The sequence below is a fragment of the Coturnix japonica genome, chromosome 12, assembly GCF_054131305.1.
Source record: "Coturnix japonica strain WE chromosome 12, WE-NBRP24, whole genome shotgun sequence".
NCBI classification, from domain to species: domain Eukaryota; kingdom Metazoa; phylum Chordata; class Aves; order Galliformes; family Phasianidae; genus Coturnix; species Coturnix japonica.
Window position 1 is genome coordinate 10,624,504 of NC_140674.1, and position 20,383 is coordinate 10,644,886.

Sequence of the window (20,383 nt, forward strand, 5' to 3'; positions counted from 1 at the left end):
GTACATTTCACAGTGTTGTTGTTAAATAGTACATGTAATCTGTGACAGGATAGTAACCTATTATTTTAAAATTAAATAAGATCTTCATCTTTTTACAAATACATAGACTTGAAACCATAGGTAGCTTGAATATAAAGTCTGAAGCACTTCAGGTTGGCTGCCATTTAAAGTGCAGGTGGTGGAAGAGGAGAGCTGAAAGGGAGAGACAGAATGTGTACTATAAGTAGTTTGACTATCCTTCTGTGCAAGGTGTTTGCTACATTCTAGTTAAGACAGAAGCTCTACTTCACTCCCATGGTGTTTTTATATTGTAAAAGTAAGAATAACTTGCATGCTGCAACTATGAACTAACATCAGAATTCAAAGAAAGATGACAATGAAAGCAATAGCTTGCATAAAATCATGAAGAGTCAAAGTGAGAAAGTACAAAGAGACTGCCTCAATCAGAGATCCCCAAAGCATACTGTACTTCTGCCTACAGTCCAAGAAAGTAAATGAATGTTATGCTGACAGTGTGCACCAGCTGAGGATCTGTCCCTCGATTATCCATTAACATTCACCTTCCTTGGTGAGTAATTCCCTATGGCTAGTGACTTCAGACATATGTTAATTCTGTTGATATATTCATAAATATGTGATACTTTGACCTTGACTTCAGGTTCATGCCTTAGTGAGAGCAAGAAAACTTGGTAGCTGAAAAGCAAATCTGTTGCTTAAAATTCCACATACCCTACTTCCTAATGAGTCAGTAAATATTGTAAGACAGTACTTCTTAAGTCAAAAGGATTTATTGAATACTTGAGATGTAACACTGGGATCTGGGGAGAGCATATATGTGAGAGCTGCTTTTTAAACTATAAAAGCTCTTTAATTTTTTAAAAAGCCCCATAAAAGAAAACTTTCCCTTGTCTAGAGAGGACTTACTGACAAAATCATCAATAAATTAAACGTTCTGAAATGGATTTTGTGTAGTTATTTCTTAGGATGAATGCTGACAGTCTGTTTAGCTTAGTACGACTGAGAGTTTTGTAGTAAGCTCCTGAATTACAGGAGCTTACTATCAAAACTACAAATCCAGAAAGGCAAAATACACTCGGAAACTAAAAGACTAATTTTTCATTTTAAATGTTTTACTGTTTTGGGAACATGCATCCTCCTTCTTTTATTTAAGCATAATGCAGCTGAGGTATCTGTAATGTATTGGGTTGAAAGCTGTAGCATTTGCTTAATGTAAATTGGACAACTGGTCACATGTTTGTAATTCAGATTTTCAATATAAGTGATAGCAAAACAACAGACAGCCATTTTGCAATGCAAAGACATGCTCTGGTGTTGGGTTCAGTACTGTTTTTCCAGTATTGTACTGAGTTTAAGCAAGGAAGGATTTAAACTTCAGTCTTTTAGAATCAAGTTGGATGAGCGGGTGGTTTTATTAGTTATCAATCTGTAATTATATATATGATTTCTGGAGATGTGAAATTGTAGAATGATTTTGGATAGAAGGGACCTCAGAGACAATCATGTAGTAAGGAAATACATAGCCACTGAGGCACCTTTGGTAACTTATTTTATGGACTGAGAGGTTTTCTTAATACTGCCAGAAACATTGAAATGTAAAGCCATATCTCAGCATCAGTTTGAAAAGCAACACAGCACTTGGGAGCCTAAGTGGTGCTCATTTAAAATGGGAGCTAGTCACCCAAAACATGAGGTCCTCAGACCAATAAAGGGCATTCTGATTTATTGTATTAAATAGTCCCACTAATTTCAGGAGGAAAAAGTCCTGATCTTTGATCTTTTCTGATAACTTGATATTAAGTGAATTCAAATTGCATGTATTGGTCACCAGGTCAGAAAGCATACGAGCAATCATTATCTTGTAGGCTACTGAATAGTTACTGGAAGAAGGACCTGTTCTCTGATCTTTCCTCCCCAGAAGATTACAGTACTTTAGCTGATGACTCATTTTACATAAAACAGAAATACTTAGACAAGCGATGGAACCTCCTTAGTGAACGCAACAACCACTAGTCACAACACAGTAATTTTATCTAATTTTCTAGTTCAGTAGATTAAAATTATTTCCTGCTTTCCTCACCTCATGAATGTGTATGCATATATGTAGGGAACTGCCTACAACATCAAGAGGTTTGGGCTAGGATTCTCCCAGAAAGGCAGCAGAAATGGGTGCAAATCCCACTTTACTGAGGTGCAAAGCATTTTTATCAGTGAATTGGAAGTGTTAAAGAAACTGAAATGCAACAACTGCAAGTCAGCTGTGTTTACTTGATCAATTCAATTTAAAGTAAATTTGAAATCTAGATTAGAAGGCCAAATATGACTTGCTCTAAGTGTTGTTCCTCTGTCTTCTTACTTCAGCTACCTTTGGGATACAGTAATATTGCTATATGACAAAGGATCCCAAGTAGATAACAAGGAGGACAAACAGTTCTCTGTAAGAAAACTTTAAATGCACAACTTATTTTAGCTTATTGCATTTAAACATGCTTTGGTTGAAGGTTGAATATAGATATTTATTTAAAACAAAACATAACAAAAATCCCCAAACACTTAAACACACACTAAAAAATCAAACAGAAGGAAACCTACAGTCTAACAATGTTCCAAGCAGTCATCTGAACAAAGAGTTCAGATGTTTGACATCTGTTATATGTATTTATTTACACATAAAATATCTTGGATTTATTAAAAGAAAATAATTTAATGTGCAGTTTCAAGATTGCTTTATGTATTATTTGCCGTTATGTGACAAAATGGTATATCTCTCTGGAGAAGTAAAAGAAAAAACAAACTGATAATGTATTTTTAAATACACTGAAATCAATTACTTCTTGCTAAGCTAAGAGGTAATTTTCTCATTTAAATCTCAGAGATGTTCTGACTAGAAAATCACTGTCAGGCTGTTTCCGCATCGATAATTCAGTTTAAAAAGCCTGTATTCTAGTATAATTAACTGTTTACTAAAGACTAAAAGCCCAAATTGCTATACAGAGCCTGGGTTATTAAATATCTGCTTTAATTTACCTCTCGTATTCAACTAATTCTGCACAAAAATTAGACTTGTTATGAACTAGGACTAGAGGGAGTGGCTTCAAGCTGTGCCAGGGGCGGTTCAGGCTGGACGTTAGGAAATACTACTTCTTTGAGAGAGCTGTCAGATGCTGGAATGGGCTGCCCAGGGAGGTGGTGGAGTCACTGACCCTGGAGGTGTTCAGGGAACATTTGGATGTTGTGTTGAGGGACATGGCTTAGTGAGAACTATTGGTGATGTGTGGATGGTTGGACTGGGTGATCCTGTGGGTCTTTTCCAACCTTGGTGATTCTATGGTTGTATGATTCTATGAAACATGCCAGAGCTTTCCTGCTACTTGCATTTAATAAAAAGAATGAACTTAAAAATTTCAGGTGGAATGTTTTGTGACAGTTGAGGTTTGCTTCTGTTGTGCACTGTTTATGTACAAGGGCTGTAATGCCTCCTATTTTATTATGTTAGCTCATGACATCAGGGGTAGTTGCTGGTGGTATGGCAGTAGAGGCTGAATCTTCAATATTCCATTACATTTTGTTGCTATGTGACAAATGGGAGCAGAGGGGCAGTCCCAACAAAATGATGTCTGACATGGAAGTGCATATGAAGTGTGACACTGAATTCCTGCACGTGGAAAAAATTGCACTCATTAGCATTCTGCTGAATATTTATGGAGAGCAAAGACTGGATGTGAGCATGGGGAAGCAGTAGGTGGTGCGTTCAGCAGCAGCAATGGTGGGTCACCAATGGTGTGGATTTTAACAAGCATGGTATGCAAGCTCATGTTCGTTGCTGGCAAAAATGCATGACTAATGGTACTGACTGTGCTCTGTAGCTGAGAATTTGGCTATCCAATAGTGTTATTTTGCTCTTTGCATCTGTTGTCGTTTCCAAGGAAATTAATAGGAGGCATTACGGAGTGACCAATGTAGTAAGACAGCTTAATGGAGAAGCTACAAAGTTGTGATCCTGAGCAGCAGCCAGCCTCTATGGAGGGAACACTGCATATTATTCACCACCAAGATGAAGTTGCAGAATTTTCTTACATAACTAATTTGCCCTGGAAAACCAGCTTGAACCATCAAATGATTATTTTTATTTAAGTTCTTTACTAGGAGAGTGGTTAGGTCCTGGAACAGGCTGCCCAGGGAGGTTGTGGATGCCCCGTCCTTGGAGGTGTTCAAGACCAGGTTGGACAGGGCTCTGGGCAACCTGATCTAGTAAAGGTGTATGTTTGGTGGCCCTGCTGGGCAGGGGGGTTGGAACTACATGATCCTTGAGGTCCCTTCCAACCCGGGTCATTCTGTGATTCTGTGATTCTGTGGTTCTGTGTGATTATTCTTTAACAAAGAAATTTCAGCCAGTTTCCAAATGAATTATTTTACAAAAAACAACAGTATCTGATCAATATTAGAGAGAGTTAAGAGGCATTTTGATCAATACCTACAAAACAGTGATTTAAGGTGTATCTCAGTAAAATTTGATCATTATTTTTTCTAGAGCCAGGATTCATTATCACATATTTATTCATTTTTAGCTTTTAAAGGCTCAAATTATTTTTCTCTATTTTCTCTTTTACTCTGATAAACCCAACTTTTGCATATGCTTGAGGTCAACTGGGTTTACACTTGCACTAATTTAATTTCAGTGAACGAGTTAGAGGTCCAAATTAGGCATATTTTGACATAAAGGAATACATCAGCAGTTTGTTTTGAAGTCCCAGGTAATTAAAAAGTTCCTTAGCAGCATTTGTAGATGGCTTGATTCATTCCATTTTTGTAGATTGTACAGTTTTATCATGTCAGTTGCTGCACAACAGATACCTTGTGCAAAAGGGAGATACATTTTAATGGAAGAGCAACATCACTGTATGAAATGGAAGTGGGTTTTTTGCCTACTCAGACATATCAACACAACAGTATTTTAAAAGCAAATAAGATATATTCTTCAATTGACACAAATCCTAAAATGCTTCTAGGCAGGTTATATCCCAAGCTGCAGTATAATGTATAGCTTTCTGGAAATATTAATAAACTATTCTGGAATTTTAAGATGTGGAAATTTTGCATATACTTTATCAGAAAGGCACAGATCTTTCTACTACTAAGCAATTTCCCCCCCCCCTCCTGTAACAAATTTTCAAGCAATAAAAGCTTATATTTCATCTTTTCTGTTTTCAATAGCTATGCAGAACTAGAAATTCAATGTGAGATTTAATGATTAGTCTGTTTTTTTAGGAGACTCTGCCCAAAATTTGACCCCTCTGGTCAATAAGGACCAACAGAGTTGATGGCAGGAGACAGGTACCTTTCATGCACAGTTCACAGTTACAATCTGAAATTTCCTATTCACCAGCAGCCTTGGTTTGCCATTACAGTTTGAGTCAGAAAGCCTAAGCCCTGTGTATTTTGTTCTTTGTATTTTTTTTTAACAAGGACTATTACAGTGCAAATGTTTATAAACCTTGTTTAGTATCACTCAGGCAAACTGCTATGGTGAATAACTTCAACTGATCAAATACACACCTTATTTTAGCAGAAAAGTACCTTGCAAATAAATGATAGGCATTTCAGCAGATCATTGAGATTCATTCCCTGGATGATTTCTCATTTTCAGGTAGAAATGGAAGGAAATTATCCACTTTTTCTTTCTATAATAACATTCAATACATTTAATATCTAATTTTATACTGCAGCTTGATTTATAGCATTTACCAGCCTAATCCTGTTCTAGCTACTTCTATAAAAGCAGCAATTGTATTAACACTTTCAGCGTGGGTGCACCCCTAGAAGAGCTTTCTTTGTTCACGTTAGTGTTTGAAGCAGAATACAGTTCCCTTATATGTGTTTATTTAGGAACACCACACTATTCCCTGTTCCTTGTAGATATACACAGGTCCAAAATCAGTGGCAAAGAATACTAGGCAAAGGAAAATAATCACATCTAGCAATACTTCAGTGTTAAAAATATATTTAGCTAGCTAAAACCCAATGGTTTTTTATGGTTTTTTTTTCTTTTCTTTTTTTTTTTTTTAAATGTACATAAATCAGTAATGTCTTAATAGTGAGGAGAGCCTAGGGAGAGACAAGTGTGGCTTCTCATTTGTCAGCCTGCTTTTCATGTTTGTTAGCACAGTGACATTCAATCTATCATCAGTATAAAAGATGCTTGTTGCACTGTTGTCCTTTGAATGTAGGTACAGACAGCTGGCAACCAGGTACAGTACTCATTTTGAAATGAGTACTCTAAAAACAAAACAAAGTAATAAGCAGTATGTTGTGCAGAAACATTACAGCACTTGAAAACATATTGCCTCTAATTTAACAGTTTCTCTCTGTATTGTGGTCACTAGCAAATTATAATTGAAGATACTTAAGCTGACATTATATATTCAATAGTAAATCAACAGATCCTTTGCTTTCACTAACTTGTTTTCCAGGACTCTAGAGGAAATACAACTCAAAGGAATATAGTTATAGGAGAGAGAATGTGCCAAGGCAAAGAGAAAAATATTAATTAAACTTCCTTTTATATACTGACTTTCCTTCCTCTTGACAAATGGTGAAAGGGAAATGTGTTCAAAGGGATACAAGCAAAACAATTAAGAAGGCTTGTAATAATTTATAGCTCTTGAATTATGGATCATCTGAAGATATAAACACATGCTCTTGGCTGTTGGTTTCTGAGTATCTCAAAGACGAGCTGTGCTTCAGGAGGGAAAATCTCTGCATGCCTGTGTGAGACTTGAAAACTGAAATGCTTTTACTCAGAGCGAAACTTTCCACTTAATTTAGGAGTAAATGAAGAGGAGTAAAAGACAAACTTCTGCATGAATATAGTTCATGATCAATTGCTGCAAGGAGATGCACTCTTTCAATCTGGGCTGTGTAGAAGTCACTGACAGAGCACAATATTCAGGCTGATCAAGCTAAAAAGTCATTCCTCACCTCAGCTGACTGCAGTCCTTTGGCCTGGATTGGCTTTCAGGACACATCACTAGGCACATGACTGGTTTTCCCTTCCACATATTGTCTTCTCTCTTGCTGTCTCCAGAGAGGTTGCATTAGAAACCCCATAGGTGTTCCCAGCACCATCATGAGAGCAGGCAGCTTCTGCAGTGCTTCAGGGAGCATCCAAAGCAATATGGAGGGCAAGAAGGAGAAACGTGAAGCAGAAGCTGATGCTTCTTCATATATCAATAATTGAGAATAAGCTTTGGTTTACCATCTAATTTCATCTTTCTTTTCTGTACATAAAAGACTTGTTGTAAGGAGATGATCCTCACACCAGGAAAATAAGAAAAGGCATTGCTCTACTGCGCATCACATGAAGCAGTCAAAATCAAACTTTTGAAAGAAACTTAGGAACTTCAGATCTCTTGAACTTTTATGTACTTCAGATTTGTAAGCCACTTAACCATATGGGACTTTGCAATTTGATGTGGAATATAGACTTATTTTAGATTCACTAGTATTTGTTTTATAGTCTGGGAATCTACAGAAAACAGTTACTTTATCACTCTGATGGTTCAAATGTGGTCAGAAGAATTGAGATTCTCATTATTTGTGTGCCTCCAGAGCTGGGGGACTCTCAGTGACCAGCTGGCAAGCAATAAAAAGGGCTCAGTACAGTTTGCTTTTAAAACACTGGGATGAGAAGTTGTCGAGCATGTATCAGTACTTTCAGATGAGTTTAAGGCTGAGATTGGTGTGACTTCTGCCTGAGTTTGATGCATTACACCATCTTAAAGCTGCAAATACCTGAGACTGGTGCTGCCTATCTCTTACCCACAGAACAGAGAATTGCACGTTGTTTCTATCTCACTATTTGTAAAGCTTTTCCCTCATTATCACATAAAGATGCAGAACCCCAGCTTGGATAGCGATGGAAGAAACCTTACTTCATTTCCTATCAAGTTAAAGGTGAGAGTGAGCAGGTTTTGATAATGGTTAAGTCACTGGCACAGTGCTAATACATGATTCCAGCTGTGTGCCCACAGCACAGCAAATTTAGGCAGCATCATCCACTTTGCCTAAAAGTCTGTAAATTGTTAGATCAAAACATGCATTCTTCTTCATTCTTAGGCTGCGTTAAAAAAAAAGGGTCCTCAGCACCGCCTGGTAACAGCCCTGAGGCTCAGCCATATGTTTCCCATTTCAGCCCCCAAATTTCTTACCACAGCAGTTGTCTTTCTAGGCAAGGAGGAACTCTTTCCACTGCCCACAATACTGTGTTTTAAAATTGAGGGCCTCAATTTAAGACAAGTTGTCTTTGAATAGTACTGGAAGCTTAAAGTACTGACCAAATGTGATGAAAGCTTCTCACTTGGCAGCTAGGACTGGTACCACTGTGGCATTGTAAACTGCAGCATCTTTCTGAACACAGCTGCTTCTAGGCATGGAAACACTACAATAGAGTTTTGGGATAATGAAAGGAATATTTCTGTGACTGAAACAGTAGCACTTACAATATTGGCCAATGTCATGTTGTGAATCCAGTTGCTCCATCAGAAAGTTCTCTCTTTTAGCAGTTTATAACCAGCTAATAAAGGTCTGGGGTTAAGCACAGAATCTTACTCTAACAAGCAGGTTTTTTTTTTTTGTTTTTTTTTTTTTCTGGTAGACAGACACTGCCATGGTAACAAGATGTCAAGCCACAGCATTTAGCCCACTTTCTCACCCTGCTGCTCACCTGCATCCCTAATGAGATATTCTGGTAACAAAAAAAGCCAGACTGTATTAGACTTTCCTAAATCATCTTTGCAGATCAAGAAGATGATTCTCAGACTTTGTAAATTAAAGAACTGACTACTGAAGCATCCAAAATTTTGACTTCTTGGAACATTGACTGATCCAAGAAATATTTTAATTGTAAAGAGATAAATCAGTCCTCCCATGGCATTATACTCTTCTGGTTCACATACTTTGTTTCTTATGTACATTGAACATTCATTTCCTATTGTATCTAGTGGATTTGTGATGTATGGAAATAGGTGGGAATTTAGGAGCTAGCAGTGTTTTGATCTTCCTACATTTACTCCCTAAGATTGAGCACACGTCCTAAATCCATGTTTCAGATGAGATACAGTCAAGTAGTTGGCTGTATTTAAAAGCATAAACAGTTAAATCAGATTCCCAAAACACTTTGGATGCAACCTTTTATATAATTTTTAATTTAGAAAACATTGCTATTGCCAAGCCACATGGAAAACTCCACAAAATAATCCAGACTGTTAATATTTTATGTTGTAACTTCTCAAAGTGGAAGAACGAAACCTTAAAACTTCAAAAAGTTTATTTTGTCAGCACAGCAGCATACTATTAAGTTGGTGATAATTCCTCTAATTACATCTTTCTGCAATTCTTTGATTTGTTATATTCTGTTTATGTTATTCAATGCAAATTTGCAGTAAAGATGGATAAGGATAAATCCCTACAAGGTCTATATGTTTGGGTTGACTGAGTGATTCAGCATATGAACAATGGATAGAAGGACCAAATGTGTAATTGAGAGAGCTCTTAACTTCAGTGTTTTCACGTAATTGATAGAGATTTATCTACACATCTGTAGCAGATTTGTCCTTTTTCTCAGGGGTTTAAGTCTGGACAGTGGAATACATTTTTGAGATTGCATATAGCACTTTTTTTTTTTGTCATGATGGTAACAATATTTCTCCTAGTTTGCTTGCACACTGATCCTTCAGTCTTTCAGCAAGATTAACTTTACAATACAGAGAAGAGTCTCTGTAGCAATTATAGACCCTTTGCTTATCTACTCACTTCAGGCAATTAGGTCTGAGAACATTCGGTTTATAGGACAGGAGTTCTCACCTCCCATTCTTGTAAGATCCATTAAATTATTTTTACTGATTTATTATTATTTTTTTTAATTGTTATTCTGAAATCCTTGATTACAGAAAGCTACGCTTCATTTATGCCAGCTTACTATGAATCTTCTGCCTCTGTCCATCCAAAGTACTGAAAATGTACCTTGGCATTTTTAGGTTTAGTTTGGATTAGACATGCAACAAAAAATAGGTGAAGCTGAAATCTGAAAAATGGAGAAAATAAACAGAGCTCTGGGAAACCGCTGGAAGCAAATTTAAAAATGTGGCTCGATAGTGGAAATGCTGAGTCAGGCTTGAAGCAGTCACTGAGCACCTGGTAGGCAGGCGGGGCAACCCAGGGAGCTCAGGTGCATGCAATGTACATGAGTGACCAGAAGGGATATAGCCAGGATGCACCCCTTCCCAAATCTCATTTAAGGGCTGGCAGTGGAGGTGAGGGTGTGTTGTTGGAGATCCCTGAGTATTTGAGGCCTTCCAAAGGTAAGCAGCTTTTAAAAAAATTATTATTATTTTTGTGCTTGTGGCAGTTGCGTTTGAGTAAATCCTTACTTGCTGTAGCCAGGGACCTTGCTGCTCTGCTGTTATTTCTATGCTTTCCATTGCATTGTGTGTGTCTAATGGAAATTCGAGAAGGTAATAATTCAATATTAGAAGTACAGGTTGTTTTAATAAGCTTCATTGTCTGGATTGGAGCTTTTTTTTGTTGAATAGCTTAGTGAGGTGATGCTTCTGGTGAGAATAAGAGTTTATACAGTATTGGTCAACTTGAAAATATCCGGTATACTATGCCTCTGGCAAAGGTATGTAAAGAAAGATGGAGCTCTGGATCTGAAACTTTTGGGAAACTCAGTATGGCATGTTTCAAGGGTAGCCAGGCATGTGCATATTAATCAGTTTGTGAAATACATGCTAAAGACAATGGCCTGGTAGGCATGGTATTAAAAGTTACTGTTCAGTGCTGCTTAGTGTTTATTTAGCATATGGATTAAAAACCTCCTTATTCACTGAAGAGTTGCTACAGAAAGATGTGCAAAGAATCTGAAAATCCATTGACAAACATTTGCACTGGAGGTGATGATAAACAAGTAAACCCTAATACCTAGAACAACAATAGTTTCACAGGACACATTTTATTAACAGCTTTGTATGTCTTTTCTGCCTGTCTGGAGAATCCTTGATTCCCAAACCACTCATTGCAGACTTACTGTAAAATGTGTCTTGCTATTTTCAATCAGAATATGCGGAATGAGGGGAGACATATATCCAAAAGCATTAGCAGATAATACTCAACATCTCTGAAGGCGCATTTATTCAGTACTTCAGTTTGACTGTGAGTTCATGCTTGAATAGATATCTTTGTATTGCTGTTGATGTGTCATGATATTATTCTTGTACACTGGAGAAGGTTTACTCATTGTCTGGCTGGAGCAGTACATTGTAGCCCTTTCACTTAGGGAGTAGAGGGTGGCCTTTTTTTAGCTATAATTCTCGGATAAACTACAAAGAAAAAGGTATTATTTAGTGATGTGGGTAAACAGTTATTCTCTCAGAATGCCAGCTGGTGATACAAAGGCTGCATATCCCTTTATGCTCAGAAAACGTATGTTACTGAACCATACAACTGGCATCATTTAAATTAGATCTTACATTTTCAAACATTTCTTAACCTCCTGCTATTGCAACAAAGTTCACAAGATCTAGTGTGATTATTCTTTCTTGCCCACATTTGTTTCCATACAGAATAACTCTGTTGCTGGCAGTGAACAGATTTCTAATCTCAGTAAGTTGGCTGATGAGGTTTATATCCAAACCTAATCAATTTAATTGATGTCATAGTGCTTAAGAGAGATATAAAGGAGGAAATTAAACACTGAAGAAATAGAAAGTTCCCTTGCAATACAAGGATGCCTGCATTTTATGTTTATATGGTACATTTTATGTTTATGTATTGTGTTTGTGCTCTACTTCTTATTTCGTCTGCTTTTATACCTGCTCTTTGTTAAAGCTTCAACTTAGTTATATTCAGCTGGTATTTTATAACAGCAAGATGCAAAGGCTTGTTAATCAGAAATCATTTTATAAATAAGCAAACGTGCATGTTATATGTAGGGTGAATGATAGACATTTCTTTTTTTCTTGGTGGCATTATGAACCATGGCAGGAAGGTCTAAATGAATGATGAAGTAACCCAAACTTAAACCAAAAATGGCATCTTTGGCAGGGCACTGTATTTAAATTAAATATGCTGTCCCAGCTTCCTCATCCTCTTCTCATTTAACCTATGTTGCTTTTACAAATAGCTATGAAGTTGTTGAGAAAATGTTACTGTAGGAGGAGCAAATATATAAGATAATGAGCGATAAATCAGTAGCTGAATAATGCAGCAGTATAGGTAGATTTCTTAATACAGTCACAGTAAAATCAGAAATGCATCATGCATGATGATTGTGTAATGAATACACACTTATAGTTTAGCGCAAGAGCTTCCTTCATAGCAATTTGTCCTGCAGTGGGGAGGACACTGCTATCATTTACTCACAGTCTTGAGAAGCAACACCAGTGAAACAAATTCCAAGGAAATAAAATTGGGAAGAACTTATTTCTTGTGGTCTTAACCTACCTCTAACAGCTAACCAAGTATTTGCTTTGTGCTAGCCAACTATTAAAATGAATGTGGGTTTCAGAAAGCTGTGGGAATGTAGTCATCAGTCATAGTGATTACATAATGTTTGGATTGTTATTGCTGTAAAAAGAGTACTAACCTTATCTGAAGCCACGTGAGCATTGGTGTTGTGCCTCCACCAAATACCCAGACTGTGAAAAACACAATAAGCAATGCTGTTGTGAACATCATTTGTTTGGACTGGGATTCTGTGTCTTGAATAGCCAATGCAAAAGCTATTGCACCACGTAAACCTGAAAGACAGATGAAAATGGTGAAATTTATTTGATGGGCTGGAAATAGGAAAAACCTATTCCTCCAAACACAATTCCAAGGGCAGATGGAATGGTGAACTGTAATTGCATTTATAATATGCTGACACAAGACAACTGAAAGTGTGGTGTTTAATGCAAGTCTGAGTGATTTTTGCAGGTGCAGACAACAAAATGACTCTCATATTCACATATAATCACACATTTGTCTTCTATGCATTTAGTTCTTTTTCTTGAATAATATCATATTGAACATTAATTCGACCTTAATACATGTTAAAAATGAATCTGTTCCCTGCATTGTTTTATCTACTCCAGTAGAACTTCTTGTGAAATCAGGTACAGGTGAGGAGAAAGGGCTGGCTTGTAGCCAAACACAACATCTGTTTCTTGCTTGAAGCAGTAGAAAGCTTCATTTCTTTAAAGCATCTCTAAGGTCGGTCATATAAACATGATTTAAAAAGAGTAAATACTTGTAAGTATCTGAATAGGGGGTGCAGAATACTTGTAGACTGAACTTGAAAGTACTTGAGACAATATGGTAGTTGTCCATTTCTGTAGGTATATAATTTCACTAAACAGACTTACATATGTAGTGAAAACAGCTAACAGTAAGTTAAAAAAACCCAAAAAACACCAAAAAACCAAAAACAACACCAAACAATCCCGTGGGTAGTACAAAGCTTGCTAAGTAGACACTCATACAGTGTCATGTTCTTTAAAAGAGTAGAAAGCCCATCAGTTCTTCCAGCCCTCAGGATTTGTACTACGAATAACACCCTGTATTTTCCAGTGCCTTACGTTTTATGTTTAAGTTTATTTATTCTAAAATAATTGTGTGGACTGTAGAGAGCAAAGCCATTATATGTACACAATACACACTGAATCAGGAAAGTACTCTGCGAGAGATTAAACCTAATAACTAAACCTTTTATTTCACACTGATGGCTTATGCAGAGTCATTTAATCAACTGCTAACAAGCAACTATTTTTGTAGTGGAGCTCTGAAGCTTTTTAGGAGTGCACAACTAGAATGTGTTATTTGGTATAGAAGATGTGCAGTTTAAGCACAGTACAATGCAAAGCTGTTTCTGCAGGGAAGCACCCAACTAGTTACATCAGCTGACACAGTTCAGTTGGCAGCAGGTTTGAAAGCTCTACTTTCAGAAATATGACCCAGAATTCAACAAGTAGGCTTTATGTAAAAGGCTTTATGTAAAAGATGTGTCCAAGGATGCTCATGCTTTACTATTTTCTCATGATGGGGGCAGAACTGGCTCCTTTTAAGGGAGGAAGGAATTAACCACTGCAAAATGGCCATTTCAGTGGTGATTCAAGTACTTATCTAGGTGAATAGGTGAAATTAAATTTTAGACATTAAAATATTTCCTTTTCTTGCTAATAGTGACTGCTGACCATGTTTTAGCTGCCGTTGAACTTAATTTGAGAAGGCTTAATTGTGTGAGGACTAATCTAGTTTTGATTTACAACGTTTTTAATTATGATTCTTGATTTTAAAATACTACTGTAAAAGTGAATCCACCCTTCATAATGAGTTGCTAGAGGCTTAAGATAAACAGATGAAGAATGTAATATATCAAAATGCTACATAATCCCTTTCCAAGCCTAACTCATCCACCCTTCTTAATTGGTTTATTTCAGACATTGACATTCATGGTGATCATGGCTGTGAAACTCAGTAAAAATAGTAAATGTTGCAAGCATTTGGTAACAGTAAGATTGAAAACAAATGTGATCCCAGATTCTTTGTTTTCACTCCTGTGTGTGTGATGGTGTAACGCGTGAAGCCCAGTTTTCTTCATGACCTACTCAAACTTGATGCTATGCCAAAATGTTTCTTCAGGAGTTCTGCTGATGTGAAGGCAACAGAAGTGTTCCTCTGAACTCAAAATTAATTTTCTTATTTATTCAGATCAGAATCTGTCTATGCTGGTACTCTTTTCTGTTTATCACCTTACATAGACTAGACACCATACAACACAGTTCATAGTAAGGAAGAATACTATTGGAAACTGAGCACAAAATACCAGCTATAAAGTGCAGAGTAAATGGAAAATCACACCTGTGAAGTGTGAAGCTGTTGGCAGTATAAAAGGCTGTCAGTCCTTATTGGTGGTCTTGCAGATTATGCAGTTTAAAACCTCTTTTAAAGTAAAGTTATTTCTCTTCACTAAAAAAAATCTTTCTTTGAAAACAGTTAAAAATATTTTCTGACTTTTTGACATTTGCATTTTAGACATTTTCAGTACTACCATTTTCAGTGTTCAGCTGCTAGACTGTGCTTTGAAGTAAATGCATGTGTGCAAGTTCTCTTATTCAGTTTCTAGCTGTTTTCTGCCTCCAGCCCTGTGGAGAATGAAGTCTGATGAGAGAATGAGGACAAAAATTTGTTGAGTAAGATATTTTTTAGAACATCTTGAAATTCATACTTCATCTGAAGAAAAATTAAAACACAAAACTGTCTCTAGAAACTGGATAATCAATGATTGCAAGCTTTTGTCTAGTTAGCCACCTGCTAGCTTTACACAGATGATCTACATGTATGTCTTACACTGCTAACAAAGGTAGATGAGCAGGCAGTCTGAAAGCCAGTTCCTAATGGATATATGTCATCATCTCAGGCTGCAATCATGCTGACATTAACTGACATTTTCAGTGGCAGCTTTCAGCAGAAGTATTGAACAGATATAGAAATGAACTACTGTGCTGTTCTCTAGATATGTGGAATTATACAGGCATAAATGAGGCACCCTGATGTGGAGTATTCCTGATGAGGAAGCTTCAAATGTGGTGCATTGTATTATACTTGTTACCTGGCTAAATGGATCGGTGTACATCAGAGCTGTCAATCAGAAACTTAAGTTTATAAAAGTAGGAATAGATTTTTGTATAAAAAAGCAAGAAAGACAAAGAAGTGCTGAATTTCTAACCTTAGAAAATGATTTCACAAATGTCATTGGAAGACCCATTTTTGTCTTTCAGTTAACAAATATTCTTAGCTTTCAAGTATTCTTACTTAAACTGAGTTTAAGTTGCCTCAGAAAAATCAAGCGGAGTTATTTCTAACTTTTGCAAGTCCAAAAATATATTTTCCAGCTGAGATTTTAACAGTTCAGTGGATGATGTGCTGAGAATAGAACTTGGCTTTCTTTTGTATTTTATTTTTTTTTTTGTTATACTACACTGCTAACGAGATTTAAAAATGAGTAAAAACCCAATTTTGAAAGTAAACCTGAGTTTATAGAGTAAACTTCTTTGATAACAGCTGAAATACACATGGAAAATTTCCTGGAATTAATTTCTCCTAGTCATATTTCAGAATAAAACTGTTCCCTGAAATGAAAAAGAACTGTTGAAAACCATGATGTTTCAGTACTAACATCTTCAAAGTTTGGTATTTATTTCTTAGTATGCTGCCAACTATACTACAAATGCCTCTCAAATAACCCAACATAAAAACATGGTATTTCCAAACTGGCAATTGAATAAAAGGCAGACTTTTCTGGGTAATGTATTTCCAAGGAAGTTAACTGAAACAGGTCTACAGTGAAGTGAATTGCTAAGACTTTATCCATTAGATGGCTTTAAGGAGGCATCTTGAATTCTGAGACAGTGACTTTTTTGTGACTTACTGCTTCTAGCTAAAGGTGACTGATGGGAACAGGAACAATATCAAAATTGCACTTACCTGAGAACATCATCATGTGTTGAAAATTTCTGGGAATTTTTTGTTTTCGACCAAAATTCAAAAGGAAAGTAAGTGGATATATGTTGCAAGCTCTTGCTACAAAGACTGCCAGCTAAAGTGTAAGATGATGAGGAAAATAGTGGAGGAACTACTGGAAAAACAAAAGCCAAAACAATGGAGTTAACTTAAACCTACATATCTACACAGTTATTCTAGATGTGTAAGTGAAATAAAAGTGAGTTTGTCTACCTTGATATTTTACATATCACGTCCTTCTGGTTCCAATTGCACTATAAAACTGTGCAGTGGCAGAGGCTGTCTTCCCTAGACACCCTGGTTTTGAATTCATCATTGCATATCCCACTTCAATCGCTCTTTCACTCATCACATTTGTATCATGTGACTTCATCTACAGTTCTTCAGTCAAATCACTGCCGTTGATTGCAGTGATGGCATTATCTCCTTCAGCAGCAATTTGAAAAGAATATGCTTTTGGACATGATTACTTTCTTGTTTCCTGACAGCTCCTATTGCCTAAATCCAGTGCTTTTTTTTCTTTTTTGGTGATTTTTTTTTTGAAAGGAGTTCTTTGTTACTTATTTGTCAAACTATCACAGAAGTTATTTAATGAGAAACATGGCTATTTCAGATTTTAAAAAAACAAACCATGATGCCTTATACATGTGTTTAGCAGGTCCCCTCCTTCTTCCATCTTGTGATTCTTAGAGTTCAATTATGGTTGTGAGAGTCTGAGATGTGCTGCATACTGTAGAATCAATGAAGCACTTGAGTGGCAGTGTCTGAGTGCATCATATCTGTAATGCCAAGTGCTTGCTTAGAGCTCCCACATACCTAGGAGAACAAGCATTAGCAGCAGTTGCTTTGCTTGCCCTGTAATATCCAGGCTAATTCAAGAGGAAAAAGGCTGAGTTCCTGATGGTGCTCTGCAACGCAGGCTTTCAGCTGGGCTGCTGAGAGCTGCTTTCGCATGCTAATTTCTCCCTATGGTGACTGCAGGATTCCTTTGTGCTGTGGTGGTGAGTGCCTTCTTGAGCCCTCTCCGCCATCTCAAACAACCTTTTTGCTAACCGAAGTGTGGTGCAGACCTTAATCATTTGGAAATGGCTCAAAAATTTAATGCAAGCAAACTGTATAATCCTAAATTTCAAAGCTTCAACTGTTCATTAAAAAGCAATGAGCAAAAGTGCTGCTGATTTGAGTTGAAGAAAAATCATTATGTGAATGATTAAAGTGAAAAGAAGTAATAGCACTGTGTGAATGGGTAATGGACTCGCTGAAGAACCATGGCAGAAATGAAGGCACAAAACTTGCATCTCTAGCATGTGTCATATAAATAATTGTGTGTACTAGAAATATCACATGTGAAGGCGGAAAGAGCTGAGCAATGCTCAGCTGTGAATTTATTCCTTGGGACTTAATATAACTTAGGTAGCATCGGGGAGGTTCTGCTTATGGCACATTTCTATGTGGAGGCAGTATATCTGCGAAACAGCAGAAGTTGTAAAACCACCAGCATATGTGCATCAAGCCAAATTTTGAGATACACAAAATAAAAGTGATTTCTGTGGACATGACAAAAATCAGATTTTTGGGGATCTAAGGAGCTGATGGTTTTCTTGTAGGCTTTTTATTTTTTTAAAACATGGAGCACACATTATTTACACATACACACAAATATAAGTATATACTTAGATGTAGAGTTCTTTAGCACAAAGGATACAAATGCACCAAATATAAAAAGAGGACTGAAGATATGATTTTGAAAGGTGAACAGTGCAAGTCCCATGTAACAGAAGATGACATTCTCAGCTAAGAAGTTCATGAACTCGAACAACTGAAAGAGAGAACATAATTATAAGCAGTGTTTAATCACTCTTTATCACAAAGTTATTCTGTATTCTGCGATAATTTATATTAAGAGAACATGAATCAAAAACCAGAACAAAAACAAACAAAAAACACACTGAATAAGCAAAGCCATAATAATCATCATTTTCCTTGAGGGGATGTTTTTGATTGCCCTTGCAGCTGATTATATAAAACCTAATATCAAATATGAATTTTCATATTTCTACACATCTGGAAAAAATAAATCATTTCTGTTGAATATCTGGAGAGGAGAGGCGATGAGGATTTACACTTCTGAAATCACTTTTGGGCTCAGGAGATACAGAATTAGGGCCAAAGTTTGTCAATCTGTCTACAAACAGTCATAAATCATTCTACCAGGAATGTTTCTATGGAGATATTTTCTTGATCTTCCATGGGTTTATGTACTTCGTGTGATGTGTTTGTGCTTCTAAAAATAATATCTAATAGCAGTCACTAAGATCTAACAAAGGAAAAATGAGAGCTGTCAGAATCATTATTTAAAACAGCTCTCACAGGGAAAGAGGTATAAAGTCTAGGAGTATATGAGAGAATATTGCAGGCCCCATGGCAGCATCATCAGTTATCCCAAGCTCACACTCTATTGTCCCCGTTTAGTCCTGCACTGATGAACAACATAAGAACAAACACAAAAGAAGTATTTGCAATTTAGTAGACTTAAATTATTCAAATTTAAATTAAATTTAAATGAAAAGCTACTTGTCAAAAAGACTCAAATTATGACACCTAGAGACCAATGAGGATTATCACATCTGTGCATTTCCATACAGTGGGTAAATGTGGTCCTGTTTCTGTGTGGGAATGTCACTTGACAAATATTTCTAGCTATTTAAACAGTCTTTCAGGAGTGTCACAGTGTGATTTACATATCTATAGATATAGACATGTATCTATAGAAAACTTTTGAGGAAGGGGCATCACTGTGGGGAGTTGCACTGCATGCTTTAATTGCTGGGAAGAGATAAAGTTTCTCCGGAGGTTTCAGAGCTGGGTGATGTTTGACTTTTCATTACAAAATTGCATTCTAGACTTAAAGTAATGTAAAATTAATCTGCTGCCAGTAGTTTCTGAAACTAAAGTTTCTTATATTTTCAAATTCTTTTCTGTCATATAGTTTTTAAAAGAAAAAATATTTGCTACATCATTGGGTTTTTTTGCTGTACATTTTCTCAGTAGTCTTCAACAGTAGGTTCATGCTCTTAACTCCTGCCTGAAGTGCTTTCATGACATTATTGATTTTAAACTTCTCAATCCTTTTCTCTCAGCAAACTTGTCTAGACAAGTCCTTAAGTATTTTGTTCATAACCATAAATTCTCTTCCCTTGTCTCCCACACAGCCAACTAACCTTTTTCTACTTTAAATGAAATTGGCATTAAAATGATTGCATGCTGCCATTAGTTTCCCTAGGGCTACCAGAAAATTATTCTAGAAAACATTATAATATATACATAGCATTAACTTATTTTTCTGTATAAAACAGAATAACCTCTCATTTGTAATGTGCAATTTCAGCTTCTCCACAGAGACTATAAATTTGCTTATAGCTCTGAAAAAAAAATTTGTAATAAATTATTAATATAAATTTGAAGTAATGTCAACACATCTCATAGAGTGTAGTACAGAGTAAGAAAAATAAGCATAATCTGGGCACTGGATTTAGGTGTTAGCTCAGTAAATAAAGCAACTAGAAATGTCACTCACTTTTTCTTTTTTTCCTGTAAAGAATGGATCTTACAAAAGGTTGATTTAAAAAGAAACTATTTAACATAGTATGTAGACATTTAAAAACCCATAGTTCAATAAATACCCTGTTGTTTTTTATCACACTTAGCCATTGTAAGTGCACAGAGAGATGTTAAAAATCTATTTGAAGTTGGCATAGTTTTCTTGGAAGTATCACTTAGAGTTCAGCTCTTACTGGTGGAGAAAGGA

The 20,383-nt window shown here is 36.4% G+C and overlaps 1 protein-coding gene across 3 annotated transcripts in view; it reads right to left on the minus strand.

Annotated features, from left to right (window-relative positions):
• SLC9A9 (solute carrier family 9 member A9) overlaps positions 1 to 20,383 on the minus strand; it is a 147,799-nt gene that overhangs the window by 56,686 nt on the left and 70,730 nt on the right. Inside the window, exons 10-13 of one of the 3 annotated variants that reach the window (XM_015871485.3) lie at positions 18,281 to 18,394; positions 16,540 to 16,651; positions 12,659 to 12,812; positions 6,060 to 7,169 (exon numbers count right to left, since the gene is read on the minus strand). In XM_015871485.3, the coding sequence (XP_015726971.2) occupies positions 7,046 to 7,169; positions 12,659 to 12,812; positions 16,540 to 16,651; positions 18,281 to 18,394 (504 nt within the window). In that variant the 3' untranslated portion in view covers positions 6,060 to 7,045. Of the gene's footprint in view, positions 1 to 6,059; positions 7,170 to 11,188; positions 11,394 to 12,658; positions 12,813 to 16,539; positions 16,652 to 18,280; positions 18,395 to 20,383 lie in introns of those variants that run through there. The other 2 variants (XM_085513025.1, XM_085513024.1) reach the window with 2 other exon arrangements.